The sequence below is a fragment of the Fusarium mangiferae genome, assembly GCF_900044065.1.
Source record: "Fusarium mangiferae strain MRC7560 genome assembly, contig: FMAN_scaffold001, whole genome shotgun sequence".
Classification (NCBI taxonomy): Eukaryota; Fungi; Ascomycota; class Sordariomycetes; order Hypocreales; family Nectriaceae; genus Fusarium; species Fusarium mangiferae.
This window is the reverse complement of record NW_024573921.1, coordinates 2,716,211-2,738,778: the sequence shown is the minus strand read 5'-3', so window position 1 is coordinate 2,738,778 and position 22,568 is coordinate 2,716,211. Positions and strand designations below refer to the sequence as shown.

At 49.3% G+C, this 22,568-nt stretch overlaps 10 protein-coding genes across 10 annotated transcripts; 4 read left to right on the top strand and 6 right to left on the bottom strand.

Moving 5' to 3' along the window:
* Window positions 1-285: 285 nt before the first annotated feature.
* Window positions 286-1,513, top strand: FMAN_01378 (uncharacterized protein; the record flags this gene model as incomplete). The annotated part of the gene is made up of 2 exons (XM_041834097.1): window positions 286-485; window positions 544-1,513. 2 exons carry the CDS (start codon window positions 286-288, stop codon window positions 1,511-1,513), a joined length of 1,170 nt encoding a protein of 389 aa, XP_041676718.1.
* A 246-nt stretch (window positions 1,514-1,759) lies between these two features.
* FMAN_01377 (uncharacterized protein) lies at window positions 1,760-2,178 on the bottom strand (the record flags this gene model as incomplete). Its single annotated transcript, XM_041834086.1, has 4 exons — window positions 1,760-1,832; window positions 1,906-1,976; window positions 2,036-2,107; window positions 2,170-2,178. 4 exons carry the CDS (start codon window positions 2,176-2,178, stop codon window positions 1,760-1,762), a joined length of 225 nt encoding a protein of 74 aa, XP_041676717.1.
* Window positions 2,179-3,496: 1,318 nt separating this feature from the next.
* Window positions 3,497-4,991, top strand: FMAN_01376 (uncharacterized protein; the record flags this gene model as incomplete). The annotated part of the gene is made up of 2 exons (XM_041834075.1): window positions 3,497-3,619; window positions 3,669-4,991. The coding sequence occupies 2 exons, from the start codon at window positions 3,497-3,499 to the stop codon at window positions 4,989-4,991; spliced, it is 1,446 nt and encodes a 481-aa protein (XP_041676716.1).
* A 179-nt stretch (window positions 4,992-5,170) lies between these two features.
* On the bottom strand, window positions 5,171-6,607 carry FMAN_01375 (uncharacterized protein; the record flags this gene model as incomplete). The annotated part of the gene is made up of 1 exon (XM_041834064.1): window positions 5,171-6,607. The coding sequence occupies one exon, from the start codon at window positions 6,605-6,607 to the stop codon at window positions 5,171-5,173; it is 1,437 nt and encodes a 478-aa protein (XP_041676715.1).
* A 621-nt stretch (window positions 6,608-7,228) lies between these two features.
* On the bottom strand, window positions 7,229-8,181 carry FMAN_01374 (uncharacterized protein; the record flags this gene model as incomplete). Its single annotated transcript, XM_041834052.1, has 3 exons — window positions 7,229-7,784; window positions 7,867-7,999; window positions 8,070-8,181. 3 exons carry the CDS (start codon window positions 8,179-8,181, stop codon window positions 7,229-7,231), a joined length of 801 nt encoding a protein of 266 aa, XP_041676714.1.
* A 928-nt stretch (window positions 8,182-9,109) lies between these two features.
* Window positions 9,110-9,937, bottom strand: FMAN_01373 (uncharacterized protein; the record flags this gene model as incomplete). The annotated part of the gene is made up of 4 exons (XM_041834041.1): window positions 9,110-9,488; window positions 9,550-9,705; window positions 9,761-9,846; window positions 9,917-9,937. The coding sequence occupies 4 exons, from the start codon at window positions 9,935-9,937 to the stop codon at window positions 9,110-9,112; spliced, it is 642 nt and encodes a 213-aa protein (XP_041676713.1).
* A 765-nt stretch (window positions 9,938-10,702) lies between these two features.
* Window positions 10,703-14,183, bottom strand: FMAN_01372 (uncharacterized protein; the record flags this gene model as incomplete). Its single annotated transcript, XM_041834030.1, has 2 exons — window positions 10,703-13,447; window positions 13,500-14,183. The coding sequence occupies 2 exons, from the start codon at window positions 14,181-14,183 to the stop codon at window positions 10,703-10,705; spliced, it is 3,429 nt and encodes a 1,142-aa protein (XP_041676712.1).
* Window positions 14,184-16,340: 2,157 nt separating this feature from the next.
* Window positions 16,341-17,629, top strand: FMAN_01371 (putative meiotic expression up-regulated protein 14; the record flags this gene model as incomplete). The annotated part of the gene is made up of 5 exons (XM_041834019.1): window positions 16,341-16,397; window positions 16,465-16,522; window positions 16,587-16,720; window positions 16,771-16,954; window positions 17,007-17,629. 5 exons carry the CDS (start codon window positions 16,341-16,343, stop codon window positions 17,627-17,629), a joined length of 1,056 nt encoding a protein of 351 aa, XP_041676711.1.
* Window positions 17,630-18,015: 386 nt separating this feature from the next.
* FMAN_01370 (uncharacterized protein) lies at window positions 18,016-18,408 on the bottom strand (the record flags this gene model as incomplete). The annotated part of the gene is made up of 2 exons (XM_041834008.1): window positions 18,016-18,225; window positions 18,298-18,408. The coding sequence occupies 2 exons, from the start codon at window positions 18,406-18,408 to the stop codon at window positions 18,016-18,018; spliced, it is 321 nt and encodes a 106-aa protein (XP_041676710.1).
* Window positions 18,409-18,794: 386 nt separating this feature from the next.
* FMAN_01369 (uncharacterized protein) lies at window positions 18,795-22,493 on the top strand (the record flags this gene model as incomplete). Its single annotated transcript, XM_041833997.1, has 1 exon — window positions 18,795-22,493. The coding sequence occupies one exon, from the start codon at window positions 18,795-18,797 to the stop codon at window positions 22,491-22,493; it is 3,699 nt and encodes a 1,232-aa protein (XP_041676709.1).
* Window positions 22,494-22,568: the final 75 nt, after the last annotated feature.

Genomic DNA, 22,568 nt, shown 5'->3' with positions numbered 1-22,568 from the left:
AAATAGGCCGGCATCTCTCGGGAATCGGTTGCAGATGCGGGGACGGGGCTTGACTTGGAGACGAAGGAGAAGAGGAGAAAAAGGTGTATTCGGGTGGACCAATCGCGCCATGGCACAAGAGGTAGTGATGGGTAATCAGTCAGTCGATCTATTGACTTGACTTATGACACTCTTGGAGTGAAAGATACCAGGTTATTTATCAACAAGCTACAGCACAGATTCTTTTACTTCCTCCTACTTTGCTTGTCCAAGTACAAGTTTACTTGTCCAACTTGGCAAATAGAAATGTCGTTTACATCTATTCCAATTCTGGACCTAGCTACGGCTCAGGATCCGGCTACCAAGCCTCAGTTTCTAAAGGAACTTCGCCATGCATTGATGGAAGTTGGCTTCTTGTACCTCAAGAATGTTGGCATCTCGGATGAGTTGTTCCAGAAGATCATTGAACTGGGAAAGGGTTTCTTTGACATTCCCGAGGAAGAGAAGTGAGTGGTGATGAGTGACATTACCATGCATGATATGATGGTTCACTAACTCGTCCAGACTCAAGATTGAGATGAAGAATGCGCCGTCTTTCCTAGGCTACTCTCGTCTCTCGGCGGAGATCACAGCTGGAGAGATTGATCATCGTGAACAAATTGATCTCTCAACAGAGCATCCTATCCCTGGGCCCGATGCTCCTCTATATCGTAACCTGCTAGCCCCCAATCAATGGCCGTCTGAGGGCTCGTTGCCTGAGTTCCGCAAAGTGTATACAGACTACATGGAGCGCATGGGCAAGATCTCAATTCAGTTTACGTCTCTCATCGCCGAGGCCATTGAGCTTCCCAGCGACGCCTTTAATAAATACTTTGACCAAGATCAGCAACACAAGCTCAAGATTGTCAAGTACCCCGATGCAAAGGAACTCGGCATCGAGGGAAACGTGCAGGGCCAGGGTGTAGGTCCTCACAAAGACAGCATGCTCACGAGCTATCTCCTCCAGGCGACATCGCACAAGGGTCTTCAAGTACAGAACGTTCGCGGTGAATGGATTGATTGTGAGCCAATAGCTGGAACCCTCGTCGTTGCTATCGGTCAAGGTTTAGAGGCACTCACACAAGGCGTCTGCGTCTCTACAACGCATCGTGTCCTCTCTCCCGCTGCCGGCTCAGGTGCCCGCTTCTCCATTCCCTTCTTCCAGGGCGTGCGCATGAGCGCTGAGTTTGAAGACCTGGAGAAAGTCGGCGTTGGTCTTGTACCAGAGGAAGTACGGGAGCAGCGTCGCAAGATCGTGGAGCGCAATGGAGGGCGTATTGATGATGTCGAGTTTACTTTCCGAGCTGGCGGTGCTTCAAAGACGCTTGGCGAGGCAACATTGCGAAATCGGGTCAAGAGTCACCCCGATGTTGGAGAGCGCTGGTATCCTGATATTCTGGCTAGCATCCGTGAGGAACAGGCCAAGGCGAAGCAGCAGAAGGAGGCTGCGGCACCAGTCGTGGAAGCGCCCCCAAAGGCTGTAGAGGCTCATTAGATACCGGTAGTGGGATGGCAAACACAGAGGAATGGCAAGAATGTGCAAAAAGAGCAGTGTAAAATCTAAATCCATCATGAGTCCCTTGTTCTCGTCTCGTCTTGTCCCGTCTCTCCGTTCTCGTCTAGGCTATCACGCCACAGTACGCCTCGCTTCGCTAAACATTTCCCATTTTCCCATTGTTTTCTTGACTTTTTCCTCTTCTCGTACGATACCATCATGTCAACACCTCGTGTGTGTTATGGTCTATGCGACTTGGACGTTGGGGAAGCAGTCGGCAATGGTCTTGCTGTGCTTGTTCTCGGCATGCTCCTTAAGACTAGAGAGGAAATATTAGTTAGTTAAGATGATGGAGAAACAGAGGAGATCAGGGGGTATTTTGGTGGACATACGCAGGGGCCTTTGTGGTCTTGAGAAAGGTAGATTTGCAGATCTGGCACTGAATATCACAGGCCTTCTCGTTCTATTCGGCCATGTTAGCAAGATATACCGGGGATAATAGAGTACAGTTTGTAAACTCACCACCTTGAGCTGCGACTTGGCAGTGTTCTTGTCCTTAGCATTGCGCTCGCGCTTCTGTTGAGCCTTGGCACCCTGGGACCTCCATGTCAGCACAAGGTGTCGTTTATGATGGCATCTGATTCCTCTTAGCTTACGTTACCCATGTTTGCGATTTGGACTGGTTGTTTAAGAAGAGGGAGAGGGTGAGGGTGTGTTGCGTTATGGGGACTAGGAGAATTCGGTATAGATTTGGCGGTGTTGAAAGGTCAAAAGGTGTAAGTGAGTAAGAATTAAGAGGGTGGATTGGATTGGATGCGATTATGCAGAAGAAAACCCGTAAAAAAACGGAAAACGGAGGGTCACCTTTTTTTTTTTTTTTTTTGTCTCTTCTTAGCTGTCGCCCTTTTCGGACAGGCCGTTATCTAACCGGTCTCAGGGTCTCGACCGTTCCATCCCGGGATTGGCATAAACGGGCATTAACAGAGACTAAGAGGGCTAAGAGTCTATGAGTCTACAGTAACAGAACACAGCCGAGGCAGAACCTATATCTATTTATGTTACAGAGTTGGTGTCACCGCCGTCTCAGAGTCATCAAATATACTTTTACCAAGTTACAGCTGAATACATTACCTAGTTAGTAGCCTCCACGTGCACAACCACTTTGGTTAGCACCAACCATCACCAACAAACATCACTGTCAGCGCCCCTACCAAGCCATAACTAGCAAAAGCTTCGAAACTGACCCATGCGAGCCTCAACTCTCACTAAGCTAGCTTATTCACGTCCCCGAATCTTGCTGAGTGTGGAGAATCCTGGGTTAATAAGCTACCAACTGTGCTGTGCCTTGAGCTAGTCTAAGCTCTCGTCGATCGTATTGAGCTGACCTCTAGGCTCTGGCCGGCCTAAGCCCTATCAATTGCGAGAATCCCGCTTAGATAGAAGTCAATATCATCATACTCTACTTGCTTCAGTTCGAGGGTATCACCTAGCTAGGGCAGCTAGGTGGGCAACCGCTGCTTTGCCGCAGACCTTCATAGCAACGAGGATTCGAAGGATCGCCAACAATACATCATATTATGTGCAACGTTTCAAACCAGGATAAATCAGATTCATCAAATCCTCCATTTCTATCAAATCAAGATGCTCGACAATGCAGGCTCTCGTCTAGAGGTCCAGTGTCCGCCATAAACGACGCCACGTACCGCCAATGGCGCTATACAGCACAGCCTAAACGCCCGTTCTTTCAGCTTCACACCAACAACTCCGCATCCAATTTGATAGCTCGTCTGCCCATCCAAACCGAGTAAGGTATAGAATCCATATTGGTATGCAACGCTATATACATGTAGTTGGTGCTGAGGTGAGACGGCGACTCTTAAGTCAGAGAGCCGACTCTTGCGATAGTATATAAGGCTGCTGCGAAGCACGATAGAATATGCACAACACCATTATTGAGAACATTCACTTTTCCAGTATCCAAATATGACCCAAACCAAGTTCTCGTCGTTGCGCAACAAGCTAGTCCAGGGACGGCTTCTACTCCCCGGAGACGAAGGATTCGAGGAGAGCCTCCAACGATGGAGTCTCACCTGTGTAAAGCCTGCTGTACGTCAAACCGTCGTGGCTCCCCAGCTATCAGCTAATCTATTCACAGGCCGCTGTAGCCCAACCCAGAACTGCTGAAGAAGCCAGTGAGGCCGTCAAGTTTGCAACTTCTAATGGCATCAAATTCAATGTCAAAGGAGGTGGTCATAGTACCTCGCAAACTTCTTGCGCTCCCTCACCCGAGAGCATGGTCCTGGATCTCTCTCTTATGCGTGATGTCTCGGTAGACACCGAGGCAAACACTGTCTCCTTCGGAGGAGGCTGCTTATGGAAAGACGTTGACGAGGCACTCTGGACCAAGGGCCTTGCTACCGTTGGCGGAACTGTCAGCCATACTGGCGTTGGGGGCCTTATCCTGCATGGCGGCTATGGCATCTTGTCTGGTATTCACGGCCTGGCTATCGACGTCTTGCTTTCATGTCAAGTCGTTCTAGCCGATGGAAGCATCGTGACCGCATCCTCCACCGAGAACGCAGATCTCTTTTGGGCTCTCCGAGGCGCCGGCAGCAGCTTTGGTGTGGTTACCCAATTCACCAGCAAGATATTCCCACAAGGTGATATCTGGGGTGGCATGGCTTTTCTCCCTCCCACGGCTCTGCCTGCAGTGATCAAGTTTCTCAACCACTGGGGAGAGACCAACGACGGCACCCAAATCTTCCTCACAGGCTACACTTATGCTCCCCCTGGCCCAGATCCCGATGCGCCCAGGCCCCTCGTTGTCCTGGTTCAGATGGCCCAGGTTGGGCCTAATCCAGAGGAAGATGGCCTGAAATATTTCGCTCCCATACTGGAGCTCGAGGCATTGATGAAGCAAGTTGGGCCTATGCCATATCCTATGATCAACCAGGGCGCAGATGAGGTCTTTGCAAAGGGCAGTAGATACCTTTTTGGTGGCGCCAACTTCACCCTTCCCATGGAGCTCTCCACCGCCGAATCAATCCGTGATAAATTCACGGGGTTTGTCGAGGATACGCCGGGTACCGAGGGCTCTGTTGTCATGATAGAGTGCATTCCCCAGAAAACCATCCGGACGATTCCTGTTGAGTCAACATCCTTCAACTCACGAGGTAACTATTACAATGTTGGTATCAATTACAAGTGGATGGATGAAAGTCTTGATTCCAAAATTCGCCAGTTCAATCGTGGATTCCAGAAGTCGATCCGCGAGCTTGGATACGACGACAAGGCCTTGTCAGATGGCATCGGTCACTATCTGAACTATGTGAGCACTGACACCATCTCGGCTGAAGAAGCATTTGGTTCAAACTCGAAGCGCTTGAGGGGGCTGAAGAAGCAGTATGATCCAAACAATGTCTTTGATAAGCTGTGGAAACTGGTTGGTGAGGTTGAGGATAACAACTGGATTGCTTGATGGACGAAGGGTGTATTTTCTATTACCTACTGAATAAACCAGTCAAGGCATCTTACCACAGGAATTTCCTACGTCTTGGGAAGTAATATGGTTTTATAGAGGTCACAAGGAGGTGATGTGTCCGACCAAATGACTCCCAAATTCGCATTGCATTCTGCCTTGCCCGATTAACGAGCGCTTCAGTACGTCCCGTCATACTTTTCTGGAAATAATACCCCATTTGCCATTTCCAATACTGCATACTCAAGGTCATCTTGAGCTTCGTCCTCATCCCAGGGTAATAGCCCCATTGCACGCATGCCGTCTAAACCGCCTGCCTCACCAACCTCTCTAACGGCCTGCTCTCCTCCTACATTGGCATCCCCCGTAGGGGCGCCAGTAAAGTCAGGGCCGGCTTCCCCATGCAGAAACCCCTTGCGCTGATGAGCAAGATATAGGGCATTTGTCTGAGTTAATGGACAGGCTGGAAGATATATGATTGTTGTAGGAGGGATGCCTGGGCGACGGAGACGATCAAGGGCGTAGACGGTATCGCAGTGCCAGACAAGGTAATCACCAGGGTCAAGTTTTGGTATGGGAACCATGCTTCGATGAAGCTGTAGATGAGGATGTAATGCATCGTTGAGCTCCTGTGGGTAAGACGGCAAAGCGCCTTGAATCACAGACGAAGTTGGCTCTTCAAGAATCCAGTTCCCTGGCGTAAGAAAGTCTGGACTCGCCGGTGAGGATTCTTTGGGCACAAAAAAAGGGCGCAGAAGAAGATATGCAGTTGTGAGTCGAATCATGGGACACAAGAGAAGGGTACCATGACCAAAAGGAACTTCACTCAGAGCGACCCAGCCCTGAAACATGCGGAAAACGCTGCATGAGCCGTCACCATTGTATAAATCGCTTGTCACTTTTAGTCGAGTGCTGCTCTCCCACGGATCCCAGTCCTCCCAACGGCCATCCCAGATGCGTTGATAAGTCGCTGCTGAACCATAGCCATCCGGCTCCCAGCGCTCCACGCTTCCTCCGTCAACATATACACTGAGGGAACATGTCTCATCCTCGGGTCTCCTGACCCTCATGCGGTCGGCGTAGCTGATGGGGAAATTGGGGCTCACAAGTGCTTCCGGGTCAGACGAGTGCCATAAATTCATTAGGAAACGTTGGGTATAGAGAATGTTCGGATGGGCTCGAGACTTGATCTGCCCAGGAGACCAGTAAACTCCGTACAGATGCGGATCATGGGTGGGCAATCGTTGCGCCTGAAGGTCCCCCAAGTGAGCGTCCGTATCTGCCTTCCATTTCGTAGCCAGATCATGAGGAATCACATTCCGAACAACAGCAACACCTCGTTCCTTTAGTCTTGAGGAAAAGTCGTCTGCAACTGAAGAGTCTTTGAGATCGTTAAAATCAATAGATGGGTAGATATCCGAACCGGCTTTGGCGATGATATCGATTTCAGTGTTTAACTTGACAAGCAGTCTTATCCAGGAACTCTTGATCTGAGAATCTTTACCCTCAATCAAATCTCTCTTGATTCGGGCAAAGCGAGTAGGGAGAGGTATGGGCTCAGTAATCTGAGCAAACATACTACTTGAAGGACCATGCCGGTGGCCTTTTGGAGCCATGGTGAGAGCTTTTGAGAAGTTGATTGTGGGTACTGGAAATAAAAGATAACGTTGAGCTATACTAGACCACCCGCACCAGTTGAATCACAGATATACACTGGAGTAAATGTGGCAATCGAGGGACACTACTGGAACAGCAAAGGTGAGAGCTCAAGCATCTTCTCCGAGGAAGGAAAACCTGGCATTCTGGGCGCCAGGGCGACGTATGGTTGTTTTATAGCCACGTTTACATGGTCCGCAAACGTGCCTGAACGCTGCGCGTGACTATCCACGGCCTCTTTGAGGTTTAAGCCATTGATTTCATCGTGAGGAATTGTCGTCATGCGGAATTTCTTCGGATGGGAGCCTGGTATTCTTCGGATACACACGCTATACGGGCCGGATACCCGGTCCTTTGAGGCTGTCGTTTTGGTTGCGGTGTGTTATCAAAATGATTAGCTGTAAGGTATAACCGTTTAGTCTTACAGCTTGGTATCATGGACCTGGTGTGCATACGATTAGAAGGGTGGCAATGAATCGTGAGCAGCATTATTTTGCAGTTTTGCAAAAATGTATGCAGAATAAGTTTGTGGTTTTGTTGCCGTGTGTCGAGTCGTTTTATTTTCCCTTGCGACTGAAGCACTAGTTCTTGACCCGTTTGGATCGACGAAGTGACGGCTGTTCAGGGATTGCATCCTGTACTATTTCGGCATTTGAATTAATCTTCCTCTTCTTTTCCTTCTTCGCTGCCATGGGCGCTGTGATCGGCCTGGCCTCCTTCGGTGGTGCCACATCATGGGATTGATCCGGTTGAGCCGGTTGCTTCATCAAGACATAGGCCACTTTCTCCACGTCACTTGCTTGCACATCGAGTCTATTCCGCAGATCGTCAACTTCGGAGCAGAGCATACGGTACTCCTTGGCGTTATACTTGATAGGGCTCTGCTTCCCGTTGCAGCATAGCCACCAGAAAGCCTCGTCGGCAAAGAAAATGACCCGTGTCGGATCATGGACTGCCAAAAGCAAGGATGCAGTTGCAGGGCCAATGCCTCGAAGCTTTGTCAATACACCCACGGCGGCTTCTATGTCGGAATCCCTTTTGTAAGCTCCAAGAGCTTGCTTTACAATTTCCTGAGCATCGTTTGCATCATTAGATGAGACCAGATTCATAAGAGTTGGTCTGAACTTCCCATGGCGTCTGATCTTTATTAGCAAATGACGTGAGCTTTGACTTCATGCAGCTGTACGATTCTGGCACAGGTGAGTGGACTTGGACTCACAACTTCCACTCCACGAGGTTCTTGATGTCGTCTAACTTCATTGGGCGACTTTTCGCGCTAGAATTGAAGGCATCCAATGCATCTTTGTATCGATAATTGTCCAGTTCTTGCAGCGTTCTCTGGCCACCTTTGGCTATTGGTTGATATTGATTAGCCGATGCTCGCATGAAGTGGCATCCTTGATATTTCTTTTATTCACTTACCACCCTTTTCATCTGATACTCTTTCAATAAGAGCCGGGTATCGATTGAGAACTCGCTTGAACTCCTCAAGGCTGATGTTGTTGACAGAGGTAATGCTCAAAGAGGATGCCATAGTGCTGATATAATTTGGCACAGTGATAAGATGTCCTTTTATAAGAAAGGATGGAGGGAGAGACTTGAAAATGCCTTGTTTCCCGATTACGACTTTCAGTGATAGGCTGAGGCAGGAGAGTCGAGTGAGACGAGAGACGAGCATAGAGATTGAGGAGAAGATGGGAAGTCGACGTGCCTTGGAGAGACGCGACGCGATGGAAGGAGACTGTTCAATTCGCACAGTGCATGATCGCGCCCCTTTCGGAAGGCAAGAAAATAGTAGACCTTGATATAAGGTGCTAAAATAAACTACTAAGGTACCTAGGTAGTAAGTAAGGTATCCTAAGCTTATGCTAGATTACCCAAGGATATTGTTATTTAGGTCAATATCCTGGTTTCCTTCCTGGACAAAGAGAATACCTACATCAGGTACAAACAAGTACGGAGGATGAATTTAAGGTCCTTAATAAACACTCAGTTTGCCTTAAAATATTACGTCCTTATAATAGAGAGAGAAGTCTTGTATTGTTACTCCCCAAGACCATACGTACTTCTATGTTTGTTTCACATGGAATCGAGAACGGCATGGTGTTTGAATGGTGATATAGCAATTTGCATGCGAGACCCTGGTGATCGTCAATGCCAAGGCATCATCCAATATCACGATTCTATACGTAAAGAAATTCCTAATACAATCTCAGATAGTCGATCGTCCTGTCCACGTCCGATCGCCAACTTTGCGCCGGTGCTTAACCCAGTAACCGTTATAACGCTATTTTACATCTTGCACTTCATCTGGCTCCAGGTCTGTTGCTGTTTGTATATGCCCTGACAGGCTCAGACCCAGTCTCTTTTCTTCCGCCCAGACAGGTCAGCAATAGATCAGATGCCGATATCCTTGGGCGGGCGGGCGTCTTTTTTCTTTGGGGCCATAGAACATGGGCGCCTTAGATGCCCTTTCTGGACTCGCCAGTTTGTTGGGTAGCAGCGTACTTGTCGCTGAGCTCATCGTAGCTCTTGTGGAGCTGCTCGCTCTGCTTCTTCAGGGTCTTGAGGTCCTGGTCCTTCTGCTCAAGCTCCTTTCGGAGACGAGCAAGCTCACCGGGCTTGCCGGCAACGGCAAGCTTCTCAGCCTCCTTGGTATTGCTCTTAGTACCCTCGTAATCGCGGACCTTGTCCTCCAGACGCATCACCTCGAGGATCATGACGTAGGTGCGGTTAAGGATGAGCGAAAGGAAGAGGGTAAAGCCGCAAAGGTACATGTTGCGCTGGGAGTAGAACTTGCGGGCTTGGACTTCGAGGCGCTCGTGGCCCATAACAGCGGCACTGCAGTCAGGTTAGTGATGTGCCCACCTGCTATGTCGTGTTTTTTTGGGGGGTAACATACCCTCCTCCCTGCTTGGACTGTTCGGAGGCGGCGGCGAGCTCGAGCTGGACGCGGTAGACACGATTGACACTGTCGATAAAGAGAATTAGGATAAAGACAAAGGTGATCTTCATCCAGTATTGAATCTTCGCGACAACAGGGTTCTCGGAGATGAAGCTGTATATCTTGTTAGCTGCACGGTAAAGACGCCTAAACTTGGTGTTTGACGCACGTGAAGATCTTGCGCTTAACGTTGAAGGGCATGGGGACGATTAGGAGCATGAAAAGCGCCATCTCGAAGACAAGAAGCATAAAGACCTAATTGAAACAGTTAGAAACTTCATTGGCTAGGTGATTGGAGCTCTCGATAGAGGCACAAGGAACGCACGAGGGTATAGTAGAGCGTCATTGTGACGGCGGTGACGAGGGGTAAACAAAAATTGCAATGGAGGAAGATTCGGAAGCTCAAAAGAAAGAGTGAGAGAGAAGTTCAGTCGTAGAGTGCTGGTGTGCTATGAGAAAGGGAAAAAAGCTTCCGGTTGCGATAGTCTTCGTATTTGTATGCAAGGTGAAAAGAGGAAGAATGGCAAAGGTGGTCAGTTTGGACCTGAACCTGGCAGAGCTGGGAAAGCTGTCGTGCACCTGTCTTGTTCCTTCCCGCTTTCAGGTTCGAATCGACAACGTCATCGCTTGTGGCTGGAGCCTACTGGACGCTAATGGTGGGATGTGGGGCACCGTCACTGAGGTGAAGCTGAAGAATTTAGTGGTCTAAGTGGCTTACATCTGCCTATACAAAAAGGACACTAGTGCAAGTCCGTTCAATGAATTATGAAGGCATAACTTTTGTTAGCGGTGGATATTCTTTCATAAAGATGATATCAAAGCATTGGAGCTCTGTATTCCAGAGTCGAAACATTATGCCTGGTAGTCAATTGAAGAACATCAATTCGCTATGTCTTTTACGTCCCCAACACAAAACACCAAAGCCAACTGCATCCTCAAAACTCATATATTCTGTAATAATACTACTACTACTACTACAACTGTCTCCCAACTAATACCAAGCCTCTCACCCAAACCCAGAAATTTCCATCCTAGTTTGTGCAAGACTGTATGTTTGTGATGTCCCCATTATCTTACAATGAAGCCAAACTACCTTGGAAGCCGCTCTATATTATTGACTCCCGCCTAACCAGTCTCCGTCATCTCTTAACTTTGCTGTTGGGCGCCGGTTTCTCACACCTCGATCAACGCGCGACCGCACAACCACGTCTTGGTCTTCGTCGTCGTCATCATCATTGTCCTCCTCTAGTTGGTTTTGGAGCAGCCTGGATTCTTCAGTGCGTTCCTCTGAAAGATTGATATATTCCATGCTGTCGTTGATTTCCACTGGCTGTGGCCGTTGCAGTGCAGCTGGCACGATGGTGTCTGCAGCTACGATCTGGCGTTCTTCTAGATCCTCTCGATCTTGCGATTCAGAAGCCGAAGGATGCTCCAACATCGGAGCTGAAGTCAGCTTTCGTGGATACTTTCTCGGCCGACCACTTCCTGGTCTGGCGCCACCTCTTTTGCCGCGTGTCTTTAGATCTCCTCGTGGTTTGCCATTATGGCTCGACGCTGCTCCCTTGCCATCTTGTCGCGCTCGTTTTCGCAGTCTTGCTGCTGAATTTCCAAAATCCGAATCTCCATCTGAAGGTGTTTCCATAATAGAGGCATCAGTGCCAGTCGGGTGATACTCTTCTTCTTCTGAGTCCTCCTCAAATGGGCCCTTCTTGCGCTTGCGGAGAGGCTTCGGAGCGAAACCAAGCGTATCCACCAGCATATCGTCTTCATCGAGAACTGCTTGGGCACGCTTCTTTCCCTTTCCGGGCTTCTTCTTATCCGTCTTTGGATTCTTCCGTGCGACCCCTTCTCCGTTGGGCCGTCGCGATCGTTTTTTACCCTGGTCAGACTTCCCTCCCACCTTATGGTCGAGCAGCTTCTTTGTCAGGTTGGGGAAGTTTTCACCATAATTGAAGAACAATTCCTCTCCAGCTTTGATATCCCGCATGGCTGTAAACTTGATGCGGTATTCGCCATTGACGTAGAGGATTCGTGGGGTAATGTTGCATCCACGCTTGTCACTCTCTGATGCGTGGTTGATGTAGCGACTCAAATTACCATATGTCGCAGCGTCCACCCAAATACCTTCGTTGTCTAGCAGAGTAAAGACGTACGAAATGTTTGATTCTTCGTCAAACACGTCGCCACGTCTGGCTTCTCGTCGCACTCCTTCGTCGTGGGTGATAAGTTCACCTACATATTCGATGATGAAATCGTCCTGTGAAATATCCTCGATAGTGAATAACCCATACCCGACTCCCTCAAGTTGACTCTCTCCTAGGGCGAGACTCTTCGCCTGGCCCCGCTGCAGCGAACAGTTTTGACAGCCGGTAGAATGAAGAACTTCATCATCAGCATTCTCAGGATCGGCTCTCTCAACCACCCCACATCGGCCACAAACATCTGGATCGCATTCGCGGTTCAGCTGCACACAGATGCATGGCCTTTCCTTTCCTTTTGAGAGGCAAGTTTTGCCTTGCGAGTGGCAGGCACAGCCTGTGAATTTGTAGGCGCAGTTTTCCACCGTACAGCCGCAGAACTTCTCGCATAGAACACCATGCTGAACGCAAATACAACTTTCCGAAGTACAAGGCCCTTCGTGATTACAAGGTTCGCAGAGTTCGCGTTTTTGATGTTCGTGGGTTTTGGTGTGAGATTCCCAGTCGCCGATGAGTGTCTTTTTGAAACGATCATACCAGCTGACGGTCCGAATTTGCGATCTGTTAGCTGGCTCTACTGGAGACATGGACACATTCAGCTTTTGATATTCATTAAATACGTCGCTGCAATCCCGGTCAAGGAGCTGGGCAACCAAGCAGAAGGGATCTTTCGTAACCTTGCTGCGGTCGGCGGTCGCAACCGTAGATCGTAGGATAAAATGATCTTCTTCATCCCATGGCCTCTGGATTGAGGCAGCAACAGGCCGGGGTGAGCTTCGATAGCAGTTACGTTTGCAGAGTGGGGATAGAGGGCCATTGCCATTAACCGTATCAGCTGCACTGTAGGGGAGGCGACGTCGCCGCTTCAGAGTATCCGAAAGACGGGGAAGAATCGAAAGGGTACGCTTGCAATTCTGGGCATCGTATTCGCCGTGCTCACAGGAATGACTGAAGCAGATAAGGCAACCAAGAATTGAATAAGTTCCCAGCCAATACTCGACAGCATCATGCTCGTTTTCGTGCTGTGTGCTGGAGCCATCCTTGGCTGTGGGCTTGGTTTCCATGATGCTGTCGACTGACTCATCCAAAAGCAAGACATCGCGGAGTTCAATCTGCTTGCTTGGGTGTTGGTCCTGGTGAAACACACGGCGGAATGCTTCCGTGAACATGTGGGCGGCTTTGTTTGCCTCGGGTGGTGTGGTGGACTCGGTAGGGCGATGTGAGTTGAGAATGTCTGATTTTTGTCGGGGCGTGATCGCATCGTCAGGCTCTCGACTTGCCATGAAGCGAATAAGAGCTGATCTGTTACAGCCAGGTATTGAGAGCTTGTCGAGCCAAGTGCCAAGATATAACAAGACAGTCGATGCAAATTCAGAGCGCACTGCTATGCGCACTTTCTCCTCGCGACTCATAGGCTTGAAACCAGATTTGCGGTCAATGTCCTCCAATTCTTGCAACCAAACATTGTATTTGTACTCCTCCGAGGTCTCAAGATCCCTCAAGTGGGGTACAAAGGTTAGCATTGTGTTGGGAGTAAGAATATTCTTTTTGATTTCTACGTGATGAAAGCGGTATCTTGGGACACGCTCTTCATCTGTCTGGATGCGTACGATGCTGTAGTGATCCTCACGTTTGTTGTTCTTAAGCTTCGTGTGTTCCTGTTGAGAATATTAGCAGAATTCACTTGGATTCGTTTGGGGCGCAAAGTACTTTGGATTTGATTCTCATCGTTTCTCCCTTCTTGGACGGGACAGGTTTGTTTACAAGTCCGGCGAAGAGGTTTTTGCCTGTCATAACACGACGTTCATTAGGCTTGGTGGACTCAATGATATAAGAGGTCATGCGACTGTGTCCATCCTTGATATCTTGGCGAAACTGCGTCAGCTTCTCGACAACAACACCGACATCCCATTCCTGCTTTTTAGGCGTTTGATATTTAGGAGATGCCGGTTTGCTCTGTTGCGTTGATTTTGAATCGTCTTTTTCAGGCGTCGGCGTCACCTGACGAGATGCCAAGTTGGAGGCTGTAACACTAGACAGCTTTGCCATACTTTGGGCGTCATCAGAATTAGCCGTTATCGTGGTCACCTTCTGGCTCAGTTTGAGTACTGAAGATGCTGGGCGTGCCGGCTCAGCAGAAGCGGAGGGTTGTCTGTCCTGGCTGGCGGCGATAGAGCTCGTAGATCTATTCAACTTGGGCGGGCTGACGGGAGCATTGGTTGATGATGGGCGCTCACTTGAGATAGAAAAATTGGGGGTGAAGCGCGCTGTAGTAGTGTTGTTGCGATTCAGAGGCGCCAGAGAATGTGGTTCGTAGTCTGAATCACTATCTCCTGTCAAGTCGATGGTGTCAGGTTTTCCTGCGACGATGGCGACGAGATGATGAGAGGCCATGGTTGCGGCTGATGACTTTGCCTCAAACTCTAAGGCAAGGTACAAACGCCCGTATTGGTAAGGAAGGCGAACTGCCAAAGGGTTTTTACCAGAACTGCCCCTCTCTACAAGTAAGGTAGCCAGCAACTGCTACCATCCTGCACAAGAGGAGTCGCTGATGGACGCCAAAAAAAGGGGGGAGAGAAAGGAAGATAGGTAATGACTGCAATTCGAGCTGATGTTGCTGTGGAGAGCACCTTTGTAGATAGGTAATAAATGAGACGGGAGAAGGAAACACGAGTTTGTCGACCCAGCCAGAGACGCGTGTGGACAGATTAAAGGTGCAAATTCGGCAGAAAATAGGAGCAAAATGCGCAGAAGAGGTCGAGGAAGCCAAAGAAACTGAATACCAGAGAGTAAGATAATGGTATTACATACGACGGGCTTGTACAAAAGACATGAGTGCCCTCGATTGTCGGTTTGTTGTCTCTCGAAACTCAAACCAAGACAGAGATGAATAATTAGTTGAATGGGTGAATGAGTGTCAATTGCACGCGTTGAGGAGTCTACAGGGGACATTGACAGGGGGTCGCGTTCATTAATCCGGCTTAGCGTGGCTGGATTGGTCATGACCTTAAGTGGAGGGCGATTTTATATACATAGTATATATTTGTTCCCTCTTTGAAGCGAACTGTCATGGCACTGTTTTGTTATGATTGTAGATTCCATCCCGCTCACATATGAGTTTGATGCCGCACTCTATTACGGAGTATAGTCGTTGATGATGCATCGCGGCCACTCAAGCATGTTCGCTCATAGAAGCTGGATATGCTGTGCCCTAACCAGAGCAATTGTGGAACATCCAAACTGAAAAGGACCATAGACAACATGATTCAAAATCAAACTGTATAGGTAAGTAATTTGATTTAGGAGGCATGTCCCTTTATTTGTCTCTTTTCTAGAGTTTTGATATATCTTGGAGGTAATAGGCCGTCTCACGTGAGGATCAAACTAATAGTCAGGTTTGTGATTATCGGAATGGCCGGATGCTAATAAGCTGCGACCGAACTGGTCACTAAAAAACGACCAAAAGCCGACGTAATTAATAGGGTAAAGGAAATATTGTCTTGGCTCCGGTAGTTTAACAGCATATGCTTGGCACTTTATTGAAACCTTTGATAGCCAATTACATCCAACCTTTCTATCCTATTGCCTATGCAATCCAATACATACATACCAGGCTTGATATCATTTACACTGCGCAGCCTCGTCAGATCAGTCCATACTGCTTCGAGAAAGTGCTCTCAACTTCGGAAAAGACCCTGTTTCACGAAACGACTGACATCAAGATCGGAACTAACCCAACCACAGCATGTGAAAAGGGCCCTTGCGGTAATTGGTTTCTGGGCTGCCTCAATCACCCCTTGTCTCCTTTATCTTTCGGGCTGGAGACTGCCGGAGGATCGCTCAGTTTTAGAGCCCGTTCACCCACCCACTGACCTCCAAAGGACCCCAAACTTGTGCCTCGATATCGTCATATTTCATCTTAGACACTCACTAGCGTTGCGCTGGATTCGACCGAAGCTTGGTGGTCGTGAACCGCATCCGGGATGGGCAGTCCAGCTCTTGGGGGGCCTGGGGGGGTCGCTCCGGATGCACAGGTGAGGATCCTTGGCCCAGGCCCGCAGAATGCACGACGTAGACCTGAGACACGCTTGACGTAAGTAGCAGTACCTCGAGTAATGCTGCGATCACCAGGGGTTGCGGTGTAGACATACACTAGATACTAGCGCCCGTCTGTATCGAGGACCTCACTCACTCGTTCTTGTCCAAGTGGAGTCTTGATGACGTCGCTCTCAGCTCCCGCATCGAAAAAAGGTGACGATCTTGGTTCTCCGCAGCAACAAACACCACCAGAGCCCAAGCCCAAGCCTTGCCCTGTTTCTGGCCTCCATCATATAACGTTCCCAGCAGCCCGGCCACGATCCTCTCCTTCGTGTTTTCTCCGACATCTTATCCTTGCTTGATTCTCAGCTCTGCAGCTGTGATCTCCGTCTCCCACCCACGTTAATCCCCACCTGATATTATTTATTCCCTGCCTGTCCTTGCTGGACCCTTTTTCTTGTCATCCATACTCAACTCCACCGCTCGTCGCACTCATAAACAACAGCATCCATCATGCATCGCACCTATTCCATGCGCCAGACCCGGGCGCCTACTGCCTCTCAACTCCAGGTGCGTGCAATTCGAGCTCATGACGCCACAGCTCAATGCGACAGCAAAAGTGACTGACCTTGAGCAGAACCCCCCGCCACCTCCGTCGTCGACAAAATCCGGCCGCCTCTTCAAGAGCAGCTTCGGTAAGCTAGCATCACGCCACTTCGACTGTCATTTCCAACAGAACTAACAAGATCTCCCGCGCAGGACATGCTCTTCGCCGCAATGCTGGCGGTGCCTTTGGCCCGGACCTGGCCAAGAAGCTCTCCCAGTTGGTCAAGATGGAGAAAAATGTGATGCGAAGCTTAGAGACCGTTGCCCGTGAGCGAATGGAAGTTGCTGTATGTTCCCAATACCCCAATCCCACGAACCATTGAAACTAACTCGACAGCAACAACTATCTATTTGGGGCGAGGCTGGTGACGAAGATGTTTCCGACGTTACCGACAAGCTCGGTGTCCTTCTGTACGAGATTGGCGAGCTCGAGGACCAATACGTCGACCGTTACGACCAGTATAGGGTTACCATGAAGAGTATCCGCAACATTGAAGCTTCAGTTCAGCCAAGCCGTGACCGTAAGTATCGCTCACCACCTAGACGGCGTATTGCCTACTAACCTCGGCTCAGGCAAGCAGAAGATCACCGATCAGATCGCCCAACTCAAGTACAAGGAGCCCAACTCTCCCAAGATTGTCGTCCTTGAACAGGAACTTGTCCGAGCTGAGGCTGAGTCTCTTGTTGCTGAGGCTCAGCTTTCCAACATCACTCGAGAGAAGGTGAAGGCGGCCTATACTTACCAATTCGATGCTCTCCGTGAGCATTGTGAGAAGGTTGCCATTATTGCTGGCTATGGAAAACACCTCCTCGAGCTCATCGATGACACCCCGGTCACTCCCGGCGAAACCCGCCAGGCGTACGATGGATATGAAGCTAGTAAGGCTATTATTCAAGACTGCGAAGACGCCCTGACGAACTGGGTTACTTCCAACGCTGTCGTTTCTTCCAAACTCTCTACCCGCGCCCGCACTCTGTCTCAGCGACGTCGTAACAACATCCGCCGAGGTGAGGGCCACGATCTCTCCGGTCAAGATGTACCCTTGAACGACGGTAGCTCCTGGACTGCACGAGACCGTGATCTCGATAGCGACGAGGAGGAGGAGGATGAGGATGCCCGAGGCTCCATTCTGGACAGCGATGGCGGTCTGAACGGCGAGTCTCGTGGACGTACACAGGAAGCCGTCGCCGCGTAGAACGTGCTCACGATTGATGTGGCAAAGTACTGCATTCAGGCTATGTGAAGGAGGACGAGCGTATGTCCTGCTTTCTTCACGTTTGGTAGTAATGATGGGAACGCAATCTTGGTTGTACAAGGCGTTGTGGGTAGCTTTAGGCTGGGCGGGTTGCAAAAGGCTGAATGGGTATGATAACTTTCTTTTGCGGTAGCCTTGTTGTAGTTTTAATTCATTAATTTTATCTCTTTTGTCCATATATCAGGCCTTGATGTAAGGTGTCAAAATAACTCGATAAGAGCATCCTAACTTAGCAAAGATATCCTAAACTTATAATAAGTTACATGATTCTTTTTATTGTTTAGGACCGAGATGCCGAGTTTTGTTAACATCCCCTGGCCGCCATATTATATGATATTCTGGTTCCTTATTTGACTGGCAAACTCCTCGACTTCCATCTTGGCAATGTGCTCCCCGGGTATAACAACCAGACCCAAGTAGCGAGATGTCATGTCGACCTTGACAGTTTCCCCGTCAGCTTTCTCTGCTGCCTTTTCACGCTCCCTTGAAGATGGCTGCCGATATTCATAAGTGTGGGCCAGCACAATATTCTTGTCCTTTTAAGGTCAGGTCAGGTCAGTTCGTCGCTTACAACCAAGGCTCAACAGCTGTAGGGTATAGAAACATACAGGGTCGGTGCATTTCAGAGCGCCCCAGAACAACCGACCATCGGAGGTGTACACGCGAAGGTTCTTGTTGAGAATACTGCTGAGATATTCCCGAGCCTTTTCAGTGTCCATTTCCACTCAAGAAGGCTTGGGAGCCAGAGGGTTGAGTGTTGTAAATTGTAGTATTGGCGAAGACGTGGGGAATGTGATGCTCGTTGATTTTGCGAACAGTAAGGTTAGCCGCAACGGATTAGCGGCGATATATCGGCCCCACGCTGACGTTATAGAAGCTCGAAGCTGAAGGCAACCGTGAACTTCTGATTGTTTTCTTCGATCTTGGACTTCCCATTCTCATCATTTCCATGCCAACCCAATTGTAGAAACGTCGACCCTCCCTTTTCTACGCATCCAGACAATGAGCATTACTCTCATCAGACGAGGGCGTATCCCTTAAGCATAAGGCCTTGTGCCTCTCCCTATTATACGGACTTGCATTGAAATCACGGTCATAGCCTATCATGGGTGTGACCGGTCTATGGACAGTTGTTCAGCCATGCGCCCGACCGACGAACCTCGCGACTCTAAATCGCAAGCGACTCGCAGTCGATGCCTCAATTTGGATATATCAATTTCTCAAAGCTGTACGCGACAAGGAAGGCAATGCGCTGCGCAACTCGCACGTCGTCGGTTTCTTCCGTCGCATATGCAAGCTTCTGTGGTTTGGTATTCAACCAGTATTCGTCTTCGACGGTGGCGCACCGATTCTAAAGAGACAGACGATTCAGCATCGAAAGCGAAGACGCGAAGGTCGCCGTGAAGATGCCGTTCGAACGGCGGGTAAACTGCTAGCAGTGCAAATGCAGCGCATTGCGGAAGAAGACCATGACCGCAGGCGGAGAGATCGAGAACGTGATATATCTGCCCGGGAAGAGCAGCAACAAGAAGTGATTCCTGATGCCAGTCAACTTGTTTACGATGACGAGGCTCTCCTATCTCAAAATGAGAGGCAGAAGGGTAGAACATTTCGAAAGCAGGACGCCTACCATCTCCCCGATCTAGATGGTGGCGGTATCGCGGCAATGGGAAAGCCAGATGATCCACGAATCATGAGTGTAGAAGAGCTGGAAGAATACGCGCGCCAGTTCCATGAAGGTGAAGATATCAATCTTTACGACTTCAGCAAGATCGATTTTGATGGCGAATTCTTCAAGAGTCTTCCAGCTCCTGATCGATACAATATTCTGAACGCAGCAAGACTGAGGAGCCGACTGAGAATGGGTCTCAGCAAGGAACAGCTGGAAGAAATGTTCCCAGATCGCATGGCCTTCTCCAAGTTCCAGATCGAAAGGGTCAAGGAACGCAATCACCTCACTCAACGTCTCATGTATGAAGTCGGAATGACTGGCACCGACCTGACACTTGGGGTAAATGCACGAGTTGCTGGCGAAAAGAACAGAGAGTACATCCTGGTAAAGAATGAGGGTGCCGAGGGAGGATGGGCTTTGGGTGTGGTCAGCAGAGACAAGGACGTTGGAGAGGCACATAAACCCATCGACGTGGATGCCATTCAAGTTCAGTACCAATCCAAGGAAGATGAGGAGGAAGACGAAGAAGATTTTGAAGACGTTCCCATAGAGGGACTCAATCGACTCCCGAAACCTTCTGCGGCACAAGTTGCTAGCTACCATGCAGCCCAGGATATAGCGGCACGACGGCGGCAAATATATGGTAACCATCGCCAAGAGTCCTCCCCGCAGGGCGAGGAGTCACTCTTCGTAGGCGGAAATATCGAGAATACAGATGTGCTGTTTGCACAACCACCCGAAGAAGCGCTGCACAACGACGAAGAGGATGACCTCAACCGCGCAATAGCTATGTCACTGCAAAATCAACATGGAGTTGGACAAGACTCAGATCATGAGGAGGAGTTCGAGGACGTTCCCATGGAAGCTCCTAAATGGACACAAAAGTCGGTTGACGCACAAAAGCCCATCACGGCCAAAGGAGGCTCTATGATTGCTCATATTGTTAATAATAGAGCAAGCGCTGCGGTGCCTAGGCGTCAAGAGCATGATACTCCTGCTGATAGCGACAGCGACGAAGATATGCAGACAGTGCTTGCAAAAGCCAGGATGAAAAAGAAGCCTCAGCCAAAACCAAAGTTTGTACCCGTCGTTGAGAACAAGAAGAACCCATTTGATGGCCCGCTGCCATTCCCGAAACTTGACTGGGGCTCGTCACTATTTGGAAAGAAGAAAGCCCCAGAAGCTGGACCAAACAAGAAATCCGAAGTTGCGGATGAAAACCCAACCGTCCTCAATGACCAAGAGGATGACATGGCTGGTGGGTTTGAGAGAGAACTGCAGGATGAGAATGCACCCAGACCCTTGCCGCCATGGTTAACTGATGACACCGATATCCGGGAGTCGCTTAAGAAGCAGCAAGAAACAGAGCGTGAAATCAATAACGCAGATAGGCAGGCAGCAGAAGAAGAAGAGCGGATTTATCGCCGCAAGATGCAAGATCAGCTGATTCACATCGACTCTTCCTCAGATGATGATAGTGATGTCGAGGTTTTGGAAAAGCCGCCATCACCAAAGAAGCCTGCCCAGAAAGAGCCTATTACCATCGACCCGGAAGATGATGTCGAGAACATCAAGGAAGCTCCTCTTCAAACTGAAAAGCCAGAATCGGCAGAGGAAGCTTCTACTCTAGCACATGAGCAAGAGGATGCCCTTGAACAAGTTGTAGAGAAGGCCAAGGAGCCATCACCTGGAGCAGAATCCCAAGGCCTTGCGGATCGTACAATGGAAGAACCAACTGCACATCCAGCGCAAGAAGATGAGGACAAGTCTCGACAATCAGAATCACCTGAGCCAGAATTCGAAGATGTGGTAGCTACCAATGCTGGGACCACGGCAGAAAAGAGCCCTGAGTCTATCTTTGAGGAAATTCCCTCTACCGGCGTTCCAGCAGTGGAAGAAAACCAAGAACTTGATATCGATGACGATGGGCTCTTTGACGACGTGGAGTACGACGAATTCAGCGACCCTGGCGACGAAGAGCTCATGGCACAAATGGCCGAGGAAGCCGAAGAGCATGCCCGTTTCGCTAGTGAGCTCAATAACAAAACAGCCGAGCAAAACAAAGAAGACTATGAAAGAGAACTGCGAGCCTTACGAAACCAACAGAAGAAAGACCGGCGAGACGCTGATGAGGTCACCCAAGTCATGATTACTGAGTGCCAGGCCCTCCTTCGTCTCTTTGGTATTCCTTATATCACCGCCCCTATGGAAGCAGAAGCCCAATGTGCTGAGCTCGTCCGTCTAGGACTTGTCGATGGCATTGTGACTGATGACTCGGACACCTTCTTGTTCGGTGGCACACGTGTGTACAAGAACATGTTTAATAGCAACAAATTTGTTGAGTGCTACTTGGTGGGCGACATCGAAAAGGAGCTGTCCCTGTCTCGAGAGCAACTCATATCTCTTGCGCATCTGCTGGGCTCTGATTACACTGAGGGATTACCAGGTGTCGGTCCTGTGACAGCTGTTGAGATTCTCTCTGAGTTTCCTGGCAAGTCTGGACTAGAGAACTTTCGCGAATGGTGGAGATCGGTGCAATCGCAGACACGCCCTAAGGACGCTGATGTCTCGACGCCTTTTCGCAAGAAGTTTCGCAAATCTCAAGGCACAAAACTCTTCTTACCACCAGGCTTTCCTAACCCGGCGGTTTATGATGCGTACCTACATCCAGAGGTTGATGACAACAATGAGAATTTCCAGTGGGGTGTGCCAGATGTAGAGGGGCTGCGACAGTTCTTGATGGCTACCATTGGCTGGAGCAAAGAACGTACGGACGAGGTCCTCGTACCAGTCATCAAAGATATGAATAAGCGAGACCGTGAAGGTACACAGAGCAACATCACCAGATTTTTTGGTGGCAGTGTTGGAGTTGGAGCAAAGGAGGCATTTGCACCAAGACAGAAAGCCCAGGGAAGCAAACGTATGGCTGCAGCGGTAGATCGTCTGCGAGCAAATGTTACAGGCGAAGAGCCAAGGGGCGTTGAGAATGGAGGAAAGCGAAAAAGAGCATCAAGGAGGAATGCAGCTGCTCCAATAGATGAAGAGGAATATGCTGAAGAAGTTAGCGATGAAGATGATGATGAGCCCACAAGCAGAGGCCGTGGTAAAGCGAAGAGAGCCAGAGCATCATAGACGAAGTTGGATCTGTACCAAAACATTTATATTATTTGATCATAAATAAGGCTAGTGCATACTGTAACTCTTAAA